The following is a 14,897-nucleotide window of genomic DNA, read 5'->3' as shown; positions in this document are numbered from 1 at the left end:
GAGAGAGAGAGAGGGAACCTGTGAGCCAATCCCGATACTCCTTGAGACCCCAAAAAGAACAGTAAAATATCTGCCCACAATTGAATTTTAAGAACAATATCATCTCATAATAGTTATACCACAGAACTCCAACAAGAACAACATACTAAACAAGAACATGAAATATCATGATTCATACCTTGCCTCAGTCAAACCAAAGTGGTTCAACAAAACACCACTATGAGCATCTACATTGGGCCAGGGGTTTTTAACCTACAAATATGAAAATTCACCACAATCATCAAGAGTTGTGTAAAACTCGATCAATTTCTCAATTGGACCCGAGGTCAAATATTCTGATTTTCAATATGTTTCATGTCTGCTGTAAACGGAACATTGATTCTTCAAATATAAAAGATAGTATGTTCTGAAGGCAAATATATGTAGTTCCCAGCCAGTAAAATATTACCTTGCCTAGTTCAGTCAGTATGGGAGGCACAACATCATAAAGCTTGGAGACCTGTTAGGGCAATGGCCAAAATTAGCTCAGCAAAAAGTCAATTACAATTAAGATCAACAGTTTGCCAGAAAACAGCCTTATTGGGAGGTCATGGTTCTTCTTACCAGCCGGAACAGAGGATCGTCAGGCAAGTGCTTCAAAGCAAACTCCCTCTGACATGTATATCGTGGATCTGTTTTACGCAAAACCCCATGGCCAAAACCAGGAACAACCTGCAATATGTGTAAAAGAGGGACAGTTAAAGAAAGAGTAATAACAGTTCATCGAACTGAGATATCATAAGAAGTATAACAATACAGTAAATATTCATTTAAATTTCAAAGTGAAACCCATTTTGCCTTGATTATCAGCAGAAAATCAAACCAGTAAATGGGAGCCCAAAGAGGTAACTTCCGTAGCAAACTTAAGAGTTCAATGTCTAATGACCTATTTATGAAAAGGGTTCAGCAGACAAGTTTATCTTAAATAATTCACTCGTTTTCTGGAAAAAGGCACTGAGCAAGATACATATTGGCCACTAGAGAATAGCAATTCTAGACAGAAAAAGGGTAAATAAACAAATAATTCCAGGGCAAAGAGCCGATCATGTAGCTTAAAAATGAACAATCGTTGATAATATATACTAAACATTGATCGAATTGCAAAAAATCATTGTGGTAAATGTATGGACTTACCTTCCCACTGTTTAATGTTTTCCAGACATAATCTTTTAACTGGTCCTTAGTGATGTTCTCTCCACATTCATCAACCACAGATTTTATCCAAAGTAAAACTTCCTGCAAAACAAAATAAATTATGGAGATATTAGGAAGGTGAATCCCTAATGTAAAAATCATGAAATTACAGTTCAACTCAATATCATACAGAGAAAATTCCGCTAAATTCAAATAAACTTTGAAAAACCAAACGCTAACAGAAGAAAAATGTATTCATTATATTTATGAGACTATCCCATAGACATGTAACAGAAATAGTAAGAGAACTAGCGGTAGCTAATTAGCCAAGCCTGTCATTAAAGCAAGCTTCATTTACAAAACTACAAGGAAACTTCACATTGGCTTCTCATCAAACCAACCCCCCCCCCCCCCCTAACCCCGGGAAAAAAAAAAAACTAACAGCTCCTAATCTACACATTCAGGTCACATCCTATACAAATATAACTGGACATTACCAAACATAAAAATGCATAAATCAAGAGAAATTTAACACCAATTTACCAAACATGTGGATGTAGACATGCATGCTATTACAATTATCCTGTTGCACCAAATTAAATGCAAGTATTTATAGACCCAAGCAAGCAAACCTCAATAATCAAAGCTAAGCTTCGGTAGGATTTCAATAGACTAAAAGCACAAAAGGCCGTGGACTAACATTTAGAAGCATTTCATTTTAGTACATCATGTCTTGTTTACATAAGAAAAACAGAGCTAATACTTGAGAAAATATAAACAGATGGAAGAGATGGTACAACAGAAGATGTATCACCTGATTGGCCAAACCATGAAGTGGACCAGCCAAACCATTTAATGCAGCAGCAAATGAAAGAAAAGGATCTGAAAGTGCACTAGCAACCTGTACTCGGAACATCAATCAAACAACATAAACATCAGCATGAGCGGGAAGAAACATAAAGATATGATTAACTTTAAACTAAAAGATGTTTGTATGTAGCAGATGAAAATATGTTTAAAAGATAATAGTAACTTACTAAATGACCAGTATGAGCACTGACATTCCCACCTTCATGATCACTGTAATGCAAAATTCCTTGAAAGTCACATACTGAATAAAAGAAATGAAAGTATACTATATGGTCCTAAGAGAAATTTATTCAGACCTATGAATAGTGACATAAAGCCTCATAAGCTCTTGCATTTTGTGATCGTCAAATCCTAACAAATGTGAAAAATTTCCACCATAATCCAGAGAGTCATCAACAGGTATCATTCTTCCACCCTTATATATCCTTCAGAAAAGAAGAAAGTAAATTAATCCCAATACAATTCCAGATAAATCATACAAATTTTTCTACGAGCACTAGAAGACAGGTCCAGACATCTATTGATTACAGAAGAATAGTACATACAGATAACAAAGAGGAAAAGATAGAAGTATTGCCAACAGTCGGTTAATATTTTAGATGTGAACTAGTATCCAAGACTTGGACTCCACAAATTTTGATTGAATGTTACTCCAAACCATGCAGAAACTACATGCTAATATAACTATAAGATCAAATGCTCCACAAACCTTCGATACACATAAGAAGCTACCACCGGCAGTTGTGCAATCAGACTAAGTGAGTCTTCATAAGTTGGCTCCCAGTACCTAAAAGTAAGTTAGAATGTAGACCTCAAAATGTAATGCAATATTTGATTCTAAAAAGCATAACCATGACAAAACTTACCTTGATTTTGGTATTCCCTTGTCATATGCCTTCTGAAATTCACTCTGAACCTGAAAACAGTAATAAGTAATGGAAAATATTAGTTGCTTTTGCTGAAAATCATTGAAAGTATGCAGACAAGACTGCAGTTTCATCACGAGGGAATACAAATCAATAATAGACCAAAACACCGGAGCTGGAAGGAAGGTCGAACAATGAAACTAATGGCGACACAAGTGTCTCTACCACTTAAATAAGTATGATGTATCAAACTACTGCAGATCAGCCAATTAAGTCATGGTCAAACAAATCATTGATTTTGTTGTTTCTCTCATCAATGACACGTGCATTAACTGTTTACCTTTCTGGTAACTTGTTGCACTTGAAAAGGAAAGCAATGAAATGTGGTAAAAAAAATTTAAAATAAAAAGAAGTCATGTGAGAAAAACATTAAGAAATGAAAACACAAAGGGATGCAACAAATAGAATGCTGACGACGAAGTTCAGGGCTTCCACATTTCTGCCAAGTTTCTGACTAATTTAATGACCATCCCTTAATTGTCTTTACGGACTCAGATGATCCATCACTAATTAAGAAAAATATCAACACCTAATGTCTCACTCTTTTCCTACTTAAGCTACCTATATTTGAGACAGAGAACCTAAAACACGCAAAATTAAATGCATGAACGCAGTCCCACCAACTTTTATTATCAACTTTATGACAAAAGTAATTGGGAAAAACTTGCAGCATGCATAACAGTCTACACAAGAAATGCATAGAATACTGAAGACAAAGTTCAGGGTCTCAACATTAATACCGAATTCCAAACATTGAAACAAACATGAAAATCGTCATTGATATCTCACCCAAAATATCGTTCCACATAAAAATCTTTGAAAATACATTGCTATGTGAGGAAGATTTTAAAACATCATGTTAAAGGTTTTTCAATTTTTCAATTACCTAGAAGCCCAAAGGTTTTTGCTAACGACGACACAGGATGTGCCCAATAAATGAACGAACAAAGTCTCACCGATTCTGATTTATCAACTATAAGGGAAAAGTAAAATAGGTAATATATTACCCATAGAGCATAATAAACAGCAGTGTTAAGAAGTCTGTTCACCAACCTGGAGGGCCATAACACCAGTTGTGAACTGAGTCATTGGATGTGCTCCAACAGGCAGAGCATCAATGGCCTTGAACACATAATCTGCAACCAAGAATGACAGCTACCTAATGAGCGATACTATTGCACTGATGATCCTGACAGTGTAAAAATTGAGCAACCACTAATAGGACACAATCAAACCTTACCCATTAAAGTCTTTAACCCTAGAACCGGAGTCAAAATATAACAGGTAGGGTTTAAACATATGATAATTCTAATAAGTAACAGAACGGCAGCATACCTGGAACTTTGGCACGACTCCTTAATTCACTGGATAATGCATCTACTTGCTCCTTGCTAGGTACCTACGAAACATGGGCAAGAGAAAACAACCACATAAAATTGAAATGAAATCAAACAAATGTAAATAGTCAGCTTAGAGTACATATCCCAGAATATTTCTGGCTATATACATTACAACATATTGACACTTTTAAGGGGTGCATTATGGATATATCTTGTAATGGCAGATGCCCTCAAACAAAACGCATACCTTTCCTGTTAAGAGTAGCCAGAGAAGGCCCTCGGGCAAAGGTTCACCACCAGGCGTTGCACCTGGTAATACTTTCTGGCATTCTGGAATTGACAAACCCCTAAAGCGAATGCCCTGACGAAAAGCAGTTGAAATTATCATAATCATATTTTAACTAATTATTACAAGAACTAGAAAATAAACTGTGTAGCTCCTATGATCAAAATTTTCGAAGATGAGCAACTTAAATATATACCTCATCTGGATCAAGTAAAGAGGTTTCCCACAGCAACCCCGTCATTCCTCTCATTCCACCAATCACCTACGTGGTAAATAAAGAGACCGCAGAAATTAATCACATGTCATTTTCAGAATTACAAGTTGATTATAATTTGTGATTAACAATAACAATGAGTAGTACAAAACCAATAATACTATACCATATCAACAGTGATAGTGCCCAATTGTACTTTTCCATGTTCTTTCTTCAGTTTCTTCAGACGTTCCTGCACCAAAAATCATAACTCAAAAAGTCAAATATATATATATATAGCCTCCTGGTGATCTTAATACATGGAGTAGAAGAAAATGATGTGAAATTGGTGATCAAGACTAGAAGGATGACCTGCTGTTCTGGAATCAACTCCTTAAGCTGAGAATGAAGGTCCTGCAGTAATCAAGAAGATTAGTAGAAGACGATCAAGATTGAATCAAAAGTATCGGAAGAACAAGTCTCACGAGATCGGAGGAGGCCTGCGTTTGAAGGCATCTGACGGAATCTCTCAGACTAGACGGTTGGCCCTGCAACGCAAAATCAGAAGCCATTAGACAAATAATTCCGGCGAATCTGAGAGAGATAGAATTCCGACGAAGGCTTACGAGACGAGAACGGAGCTTGGTGACAGTGCGGAAGAAGGCCATGGCTGACTCTCTAATCTAGGGTTTCTGAAGCGAGCGAGCGAGCGATCTCCAATAAAATGGCAAACGTAGGGAGCCAAAAGTCAGCAACTCTGGGCTCTGCCGTGAAATGAGAATGGGACTAAAGGCCACCAACCCAATTATATTAACGTTCTGCTATTTGCGTATTTGTTTTGTTTTGCTTCACTTTCTTTTCGCCCTTTCATTTTCTCAAAATGCGGTTAGACTTTTAGATATAAAAAAACAGAATTATCAAGTCTCCACAGCCATGCTTTGGCTTGGCTTCACATTTTGAGAACAAGTGTCAACTATCAATATCTCAAAAAAAAAAAAAAAAAAAACAACTATCAATATCAAAATTAGGCAGGCTGCGAGGATCGTACCTGGCATCTGATGCTGCTCTCTCACCATTCATGCCCACTTTCTTCTTTTTCTGTTTTTTTTCAGTCAGACCAAAAAAAATTCATTACAAGAAAAAATATAGTACAAGGGCCCAAAATGGCAGTCCACAGCTGTGTATATATACAGACATATCATGCAAATGGTTGGTTCTAACATATAAATTGTTATGAATTGTTATATTACACTGTTTATTTACACCACCGTGTATACGAGAATTTTTTATATTTGATCGTTAGCATTGTCTTAAGTATGGTTCACGTATCGCATCAATTCTTTCATATTAACTTCTTTCAAAAAAAAATATTTAGTACGGGCCCCACCTAAGAGGCAAGAGGCAACAAGTTACTAGAGTTACAGTTTTCCATTTGGTTCATCTTTCCTAGCTAAAATATGTTTCTTGTTGGATTGGCTTTTTGTACTGCCTTCAAGTAAATACTAGTATTAAAACTTTTCTAGGTTTGGGGATTGGAATTATTGTTACAATTCGGATCGTGCTGGGAACAAAACTTAACACTAAAGCAACAATAGTTGTTTACCTAGTGAAACTTCTAATTGAGGAAAAACATAGTCGGGGATTTTAAGCAAAAGGAAAAGAAATTCAGTAAAAGTGAAGAATGAGTTTCATCGCAAACTAATATAGTTCTAACCACGACTACAATCATTAGACCTTCAATCTTCTTGCATCAAAACCTTCTCAATTGACCTTGAGAGAATTATGCAAGTACGAATAATAAATTACTTAACAACTATTCACTCGATTTAGATATGCAAGCAAGAAGGATTCGATTTGCAATGAGTTTTTTTTTCTCACAAGTGACAACTAGGAGAGATACACAAATATCTCAAACAAAAACAATTTTTTTTAGAGGAAATTTTACAAATAATACCTCAATTACAAGTCATTAATCACATTAGTGTATCAACTTCAAAAACTATTAGATTAGTACCCCAACATCAAAATTCGACCTACTATCAATACATGTCGTCTTTAACGGTGTTAAGTCTTCATCTTTTGTGGGATATTTTGATTATTTTCGTCTCTTGTTGTTTTAGATGTATTGGGTTTCTTTGTCTTTGAAGCAGGCAACTGCTCTCTCTCCTTCTCTCTTCCTCCCCTCACTCCTTTGTACCTCAAACAAACTTCAATATTACACACCTATGGGATTTTGCTTTGGTTTAAGACTTTAAATTACCAATTTGCTTGTTGGATTTTTGTATGAAACATCGATGGTGAAGGATATGAGTTTATTGTATTTCATGAATAGTTAAAAATGCTTTCTGGGTTTTTGCACGGATTGAGCCAGAGAGTTGTTCGGTTTCTGGCACGGATGGAGCTAGAGAAAAAATCATATAGACACAGCCAAAAAAAAGAAAAAAGAAAATGAAAGGACGAAATTGTCCTTGACATAGTTTGCACAGTGATAGACTTGACACTGTTATTGATGGAGGGTATTAATTGTATTGGGATTAAATGTTGAGGTACGGATCTAATAATTTTTAAATTTGGGACATCAAAATGATGAATGACCTTTAACTCGGGTACTATTTATAAAATTTCCTCTTTTTTTATTAAGAAAATTGCTCAAACAGTGTATGATCTTTGCTCGACTATTAATTTTCATATCTCATTTTTGTGACAAATCAGAACCATATCTGAGATTTCAACCTCAACCCAGTTTCAGTATCTAAGACCACCAACACCGTCAACCCCGTTAACTTTTCAGGGGCAAATTTGTCCTTTCCTTTTCATTTTCAAGTTAGGTTTCAACCTTTACATGCCATACTTTCATTTTCACGAACTAAACAAAGCCTTGATGTATTGGGTATCCTCAGATCGTCTTTACGAGGGTGTGTAGTATTTGGATTTGGATGGACCGTTTTAGTCACAAATTGAGCCACCTTTGTGACTCTTCAAAGCAGACTCTTCCAAAATGAAAGAAGACAAGACTACCACCCAAGCGCATGACTACATAAAGAGGCGGATAAGGGCATCTAAAACCATTGTCCTAAGACCTATAATAGGTTTATGATTTTCAATTATGCAGCTCAAATACAACAGTCAAAATACATTTAAACGGTTAAACCTAAAAGCAAGTCCACCCAAGCCTTTTTTATGACTTGGGTCATCATCCACATCAGCTTCATGACCTGGCTCCATTTTTCTCAAGTCCACCCGTGAAAAAAAAAAAACCTCCCCCATCTATCATTGGGTCTGACCCAGACCTTCATTTTCTATGCTCAGGCCTTCCCATCCATGTCAGCATGAGCCCACATTCTTTGATGACGCCAACCATGTGAAGCATTGGACGTGATAGTGTTGGATGCGTGATTGAAGGCTCGTTGAGTCATGAACCAATTGAGAACGCGTTCTTGCTGCGTGAAGACCACACTCTTGTCATGACGTGCAACATATATGGCCCAACAACAAGTGGATCACATTTTGGTGATTTTTTTTTGGGTCAATGATAAAATGGTCACTTTAAAGGTAACAAATGTTAAAACAATCACTAATTGTTTCACGATGATAATTAAGTACATAATTTAAATTGCTTAAACCGTTGCCCATAAATTTAAAAAGAATTATGAGCCATGCCACTTGTTATTACCCTATCTCTCTCTTTCATCGTCATCAATTCTAAATCTCACCTCAGGAGCTCTTATCAAGGTCGTTTCTCAGCGTCCTTCACGTTGTACCGTACAACAATTTGATGAAGAATATGCTTGCATGTTGCAATTTGATGAATAGTGTTTGGTTCCTCTAATAATCTCCGGCAATTGCTTCAAAGAGAGGTTCGTTGAATTAGACAATGCTTTATGAATAAGAATGCATTGCTCATGAATCTTTCATTGATTAGATTGTAAATGCATATTTGCTTGTTATATTAAATCTATGTTATGTTATTTGGTCATGCACACTAAGTGTTTGATGAAATGTCTATGAATGAATTAAGATGCATACTTCTATTCGATAGATCAAAGTAGACCTTGATGTGCTTGTGAGGGTTGACCTTCTCAAGTTCTTGAGCAAGGATTGTGACTAAAGAGCTGCTACTATCATTTGCGCTGCAAAGAAACCAACTTACATGGCTAGTGTTCATGAAACCGGCAATTTAGCTGTTAAATGTATATGAAACTAGCAGTTTGGGAGGGATTCTGGAGCTGCTTTTGGGGTAAAAAAATGATTCTAGGCCTAACTTTAAGTGTTTGGTAACAACCCATAAAACTGATTTTAGAAGAATGGATTCTCTTAAAAGTGGATTTTGGAAAAGCAGGGTAGGAGATGCTTTTGTGGGAATCGGTTGGAAAAACACAGAGCTTCTCTTTAATGAATTTTTTGTAAATCCAACTCTACCCTCATAACCCTCATAAATATCTATCTCTTTCTTCACCGCCTCACTCCAGTCCCATCCCCTGGCAGAGCAGCGACGTCGTTCTCCAAAGCTCTTCCGTCGCTAATCCAAGATTCAAGGAACCTTGTTGAGATCTTGGGTTTATTAACCCCTGTCGTCTCTCTGCTCTGTTGCAAAGCTCTTGCAGGGTTTTAGAGTCTAGAGAAACCTACCGGAAAAATCAATACTTTATCAAAGTCCCATTTCAGAGTCGTAATCAGTCTCACTTTTCACAAGCACGCGTTCCTCAAGGTTTGTACTTTCAGTTTTTCTTTTTCCTGATTGTTTAATTTTCGGGTCTAGTTTACATTGGGTTGTGGTGGAAGATGAAATTTTTGGTTGAACTCATGACCTGAAAAGCTTCAAAGACTCATCTTATATACTACCCATTACATTTTATTTAGTATTTGATAAATTTTCGAGAAAGTTTATTCAATTGATTGAAACAAATTTCATTGCTGCAAATCTAATTCAATTGATTCAAAGTTAGACTAGAAAAAACCATGGAATGTTCTACTCCTCTAGGTGTACAAATTTTGTTTTGATTTCTCGATAGTTTTGAGTTAAGATATTGAGTTGTGATTGCAATTGTTGGTTCATGGATGCTTTTGATTTTGACATTTTTGTGATCTCCTTTTATTTGTGTATCTCGGGACTTTCATCCCTTACATGGTTGAGAAAGCTAAGGGTTAGGGGTTGATAATTCTTAAAGCAATTATGAAGAAGTATTGATTGAGGGGAAGATACATAAGTAGCAGGTTTTGAAACCAAAATGCAGTACTTGTTGTATGTACACAAACATATTTTTCTCTTTTGATGGGGTTTAGAATACACACAACTATTACTTGTATTTTGTTTTCTATACCATGGCCAAGTATATTGTTCTTTTTAACGAATCTAAATCCCTTCCCAGACTGTATAAGCTTCTTTCAAAGCATATGGGTTTTCATCTTTGACTCCTATCAAACCAAGTCATCCCATTTAACTCTAGTTATATATAGTAACATAGGATGTGATATAGCTAGTAGTTGTGGTTCTTAATAACAAATCGTAAGCTTTGTATGCAATTGCACTTGGCATTCAAAGTGAATTTGATATGTTTGAGTAATTGGTGGATCGGTTATCTTATCTATTCAACTTGTGAATGATTCTAGGTAAACATGTTTGTCTATAACATTTGTTCTCTGAGCTCCTTCTTTTTTTAATTTTCTTTCCCGTCAAATGGGAAAGAAGAAAGCTACAAGTACTGCAACTAAGGGAACTAGGAAAACAAAAGCCACATGGCTTGATGATATAGTAGCTATATTTTGTCATATAGCTCGTAAGGAAGTTGCAAAGGGAAACAGGCCAGGTACTCATTTTGATAAAAAGGGATGGGAAAAATGTTGTCAAAGCCTTTAATGACTCAACCGGAAGAGATTATAATAAAGGCCAGTTGAAAAACAAATGGGATTCACTTAAAAATGACTGGAAATTGTGGAGTTCTCTAGTGCATCAGGAAACTGGTTTTGGATGGGATCCTGTTAAGAAGACTGTTGATGCATCTGCTGAATGGTGGACAAGTAAAATTAAGGTGTGCTCTCAATTAATTTGTTGTTCCGATGTTCTCTTACAATTTAAGCATGAATTATGAATTAAATTCTTCTTCTTTTGCAGTCCAATCCAGAGTACCGCAAATTTCGTGATGTGGGAATCAATCCTGACATGATGAATATTTATGATCAGATGTTCAAAGGTAGGCGTAGCTCTAGGGCAATCTGTCATGATTCCCTCAGCTAGTATAGTTGTTGAAAAGGTATTGGAGGATTTTGAGCATGATGAGGATGAGGATCCCAATCCCGTGGAAGATATTCAAGGTAGGGGGAAAAAGAGAACAACTATGGAAATGCAAACAAACGGTACTAAAGACAAATGTGTTTTAAAAGGGGCAAATGGGAAGAAAGGAAGGGTGGGAGGTGCGGCAAAATTGTCTAAGCAAATTGATCGCCTTGTTGAAGTAGTTGAGAGTAGGAGTACGGCTACATCAATTCCCACAAGTGCACAAGCAACTAGTATTCAGGAGGTCATGCAAGTTGTTGCAACTTTACCAGGAGCTAAAACTGGAACCAAGCTGTGGTGGTTTGCAACTGAGTTGTTTTGCTCTCAAGAAAAGCGAGAGATGTTCTCTATCATGACAGATGCTGATCTGAAGCTCCAGTTTTTGACTCTTAATAAAAAAAAGGCTGATCCTTCTTTTGTAATGTGAAGTTTGTTGCTTTTCGTTAGTTGAATACTAAGAGTGGGCCAATACGGTCTTCTTAAATAAGGTTAATGGTACTCTGTTGAAGAGTATGTTCAGAGATGCTTTTGATCTTCTTCTTTCTAATAAGGCTGATGTGTGACTATCTTTTCATTAAGGATGCTATTTTGTTTTAATGCTATTTTGTTTTAATGCTATTTTGTTGTTCATTGTTAATAGTGTTGCTCTTTACTTGATATTCATATTATCATTGCCTAGTGATATTACTTGATACTCATGTTATCATTGCCTAGTGATATTACTTGAACTTGGTTATTGGTAATATTTGTTGCAGCCTTTAATTAGTTGTTGTTTGTTTTTGTTAATGTTATTGCAGGTTTGTTTTGTAAAGTATGGACAATTCTGGAGATGAAGAGGAGTTGGATCAAATTATATGTGTAGCCGGTCGTCTTATTCAAGTGTATCTTGAAAAGTACATAATGAAAACTCCATGCTACACAAACTCTCAAACAGGTACATTTGGTTGATGGATGTGTTAAGAGGTAATGACATTAGATGTTATAATGCATTTAGGATGGAAAAGAATTGTTTCTATATACTATTGAAAGATATTGAAAAGGTGTTGGGGGGGTTCCAAGAACATATGCACTGCTGAAGTTTTGGCTATGTTTCTATATATTTTGGGAGGGGGTGAGACCAATAGGAATACACAAGAACGTTTTCAATGTTCGGGTGAGACGGTGAGCAAGTATTTCTCCCAAATGCTAGACATTCTCTATAATATGGCTAGAGTGCTAATAAAGCCATTGGATCCCGAATTCAGAAGTACCCCAAAAGAAATTGAAAGGGACACAAGATACATGCCTCATTTTAAGGTATGTTCAATGTTATATTCAACATAATTACTGTTTTTTTTAATCCAACATAATTATTGCTTATATATTAAAGAATAATTAATTTGTAGGATTGTGTTGGCCCAATTGATGGTGTTCATGTTCAAGCTATTATTTCTCCATATGATCAAGTGCCGTATATCAGTAGAAAAGGGATACCCACCCAAAATGTGATGGCCGTATGTGACTTCGACACACAATTCACATTTGTTTCTGCAGGGTGGGAAGGCACTGCCCATGATAGTAGAGTATTCTTGTCGGCCATGCGCAACCCTCTAGCAAATTTTCCCAAACCCCCAAACGGTAATATTTGTTTTTTCTTAGATTGTGATATACTAATCTAATTAAATCATAATCAGTCATTTATTATATTTACTTCTTTTAGGAAAGTACTATGTGGTAGATGCCGGATATCCACAAATGAGAGGTTATTTAGGACCATATAAAGGTGAGATGTCAGGACTCACCCCGGATTTCACCCTGAAACCCGAAGTAAATCCTACGGGGACCACCTCCAAGGAAAGTTTACCCTTTCTAATAATACTTGCATACACTTCTGAAAATCCAAATCCAACCTTAAAATCCTGGAGCCTTCGTGGTCCCCCAAAACACAACATCTCCCAATTTATTTACTAACTCTAACAATTTAATCTCATAATCAACGCCCACAGTTCAGAGCAACTCTATTTGAAAGGAGATGAACTAGAAATATAATGAGCGGAAGCTATACTATTGACTATGCCTCTTCTCCATGTACGCCCGACCTCAACTATGCAATCCTGCAAACTGGGCATTTTTAAAACGAAGAGCTCAGGGGAAACATTTGAAACACGTTAGAGTAAGTGGACAAAAATAAATTAACGAATAAAATATTTATGTTTCCCCAAATCAATTTCCAAGGAAAATAGAATGCATGTTGTAAGTGATAAAACCTTTATCTCATAAATATTGAGCCTCTCAGGCTCTATAATATATATATATATATATATATATGTATTTACACACGTCCATACTCCCTATATAAATTCATGAGTCTATATAGGGCTACTACGCTCACGTCCAACGCTTACGTCACGCCTTAATGCGGTGCTACACTACGCCATTAAGGTGGACAGACGGGTGTATAAATATGTGCCCATACCCCCTATATGAATTAAACACTCATATAGGGCTACTACGCTCGCGTCCAATGCTCACGTCACACCATAATGTGGCTATATGCTACGCCATTAAGGTGGACATACATATAGAGCTAGCTAGCTGTTATATACATACTCTCTCATAATTACATATTTATATCCACCGAAAATGGGCATAGAGCTAGCTAGCTGTTATATACATACTCTCTCATAATTACATATATATATCCACCGAAAATCCCATTTTCGGTAACTCCCCAAGAGAAATAAAATCGTCAAAATGCTCCACAACATTAATTGTTCATTCATGAACCATAACATGCATATTATTTAAAACAAAAGTCCACTCACAACTCTAGGCATAAGCCCGACGAAATCTAAATCGCCACTCTAGTGAGGTTTCTTTGAACCCTGACACAAATATATAATTAATTTCCCAACTAAAAATCCAATATTTAAACAAAATAGGCAAAATTAACTGAGAGCCATACTCACGCTCATCATTGCCTAACTTCGATACGGTCCACACCTCAACACTAAAACCAGCAGCCTTAACTACACCCTTCCACAGATTATACGACTTTAATCCAACGACCGGATTCTACCTTATTAATCCGCCAAAATTACCAAACTTCGGAAATTCACAAACCTATCCAAAACTCATCCAAAAATTCCATAATTCATATCAATAAACTCCCCTAAATATTCCACATTTAAAACCATAAAAATCTCCCAAACAGCGGCGGCGGCCGGAGGTCGACTCCGGCGACCTCCAATACTTATGAAATTTTTACAGCATCTTCCTCTCAACACCCTCTACAACTTTCCTAACTAGCACAAACATCAATTTCAAGCCTAATTAGGTCAATCGAACAAAAACACTACAAAGAGCCCTAGAGCTTCAAACACTCGAATCTCCTTACCTAGGCCAAAAGGGAGTGAGCCCTTTGGAGGGATTGATGCACGGGAGGAGAGCTTCCAAACGAGCCAAGAATCGCCGGCTATGGCAGCCGGAGGAGGGAGCTCCGGCGAAAAGACAGCCGGCTTCCAAGGAGGACTTCCTCCGTTCGGCGGGGTTGCAGCGCCGCTCACCAGCCCAGGTAGACGGCAGGGAGGACGGCGGACCGTGCTGGAGTGGTGCGGCGTCTCTGCTTGGCCGGACGACAACGACGGGGCTCGGGGGTCTCCAGCAGTGCAAGAGAAAGAGAGGGTCGGGAAGAAGAAGAAGAGAAGGAAGAGAAAAGAGAAAAGGAAAATGGTTTGGGCCTCCCCAAACCGGTCCAACACTTAATACCCACACTAAACAAATAAACCCAACTCCAAAAATAACACTACGAAATAATACCCCATTAAAAATTACCTTTTGCTAGCTAAAATTTACT

General features: G+C 36.9%; 2 protein-coding genes across 3 annotated transcripts in view; one reads left to right on the top strand and one right to left on the bottom strand.

Moving 5' to 3' along the window:
* LOC101306555 (citrate synthase, mitochondrial-like) overlaps nucleotides 1-5,653 on the bottom strand; it is a 6,973-nt gene extending 1,320 nt beyond the window's left edge. The window contains exons 1-19 of one of the 2 annotated variants that reach the window (XM_004306438.1): nucleotides 5,415-5,653; nucleotides 5,274-5,336; nucleotides 5,161-5,202; nucleotides 4,976-5,041; nucleotides 4,792-4,857; nucleotides 4,557-4,670; nucleotides 4,305-4,368; nucleotides 4,023-4,105; nucleotides 2,910-2,959; nucleotides 2,753-2,830; nucleotides 2,340-2,468; nucleotides 2,211-2,253; nucleotides 1,988-2,074; nucleotides 1,174-1,275; nucleotides 604-711; nucleotides 449-499; nucleotides 179-252; nucleotides 143-145; nucleotides 19-70 (exon numbers count right to left, since the gene is read on the bottom strand). In XM_004306438.1, the coding sequence (XP_004306486.1) occupies nucleotides 19-70; nucleotides 143-145; nucleotides 179-252; nucleotides 449-499; nucleotides 604-711; nucleotides 1,174-1,275; nucleotides 1,988-2,074; nucleotides 2,211-2,253; nucleotides 2,340-2,468; nucleotides 2,753-2,830; nucleotides 2,910-2,959; nucleotides 4,023-4,105; nucleotides 4,305-4,368; nucleotides 4,557-4,670; nucleotides 4,792-4,857; nucleotides 4,976-5,041; nucleotides 5,161-5,202; nucleotides 5,274-5,336; nucleotides 5,415-5,456 (1,317 nt within the window). In that variant the 5' untranslated portion in view covers nucleotides 5,457-5,653. The remainder of the gene's footprint in view (nucleotides 1-18; nucleotides 71-142; nucleotides 146-178; nucleotides 253-448; nucleotides 500-603; nucleotides 712-1,173; nucleotides 1,276-1,987; nucleotides 2,075-2,210; nucleotides 2,254-2,339; nucleotides 2,469-2,752; nucleotides 2,831-2,909; nucleotides 2,960-4,022; nucleotides 4,106-4,304; nucleotides 4,369-4,556; nucleotides 4,671-4,791; nucleotides 4,858-4,975; nucleotides 5,042-5,160; nucleotides 5,203-5,273; nucleotides 5,337-5,414) is intronic. The other variant, XM_004306439.1, reaches the window with a different exon arrangement.
* A 4,812-nt stretch (nucleotides 5,654-10,465) lies between these two features.
* Nucleotides 10,466-11,489, top strand: LOC101306572. Its single transcript, XM_004308154.1, has 4 exons — nucleotides 10,466-10,595; nucleotides 10,735-10,817; nucleotides 10,901-10,996; nucleotides 11,040-11,489. The coding sequence occupies exons 1-4, from the start codon at nucleotides 10,466-10,468 to the stop codon at nucleotides 11,487-11,489; spliced, it is 759 nt and encodes a 252-aa protein (XP_004308202.1).
* The last annotated feature ends 3,408 nt before the right edge of the window (nucleotides 11,490-14,897 follow it).

The sequence above is a fragment of the Fragaria vesca genome, linkage group LG7 (genome assembly GCF_000184155.1).
Source record: "Fragaria vesca subsp. vesca linkage group LG7, FraVesHawaii_1.0, whole genome shotgun sequence".
NCBI lineage: Eukaryota > Viridiplantae > Streptophyta > Magnoliopsida > Rosales > Rosaceae > Fragaria > Fragaria vesca.
The sequence above is the reverse complement of the archived record's forward strand: the minus strand, read 5'-3'. Positions and strand labels throughout refer to the sequence as shown.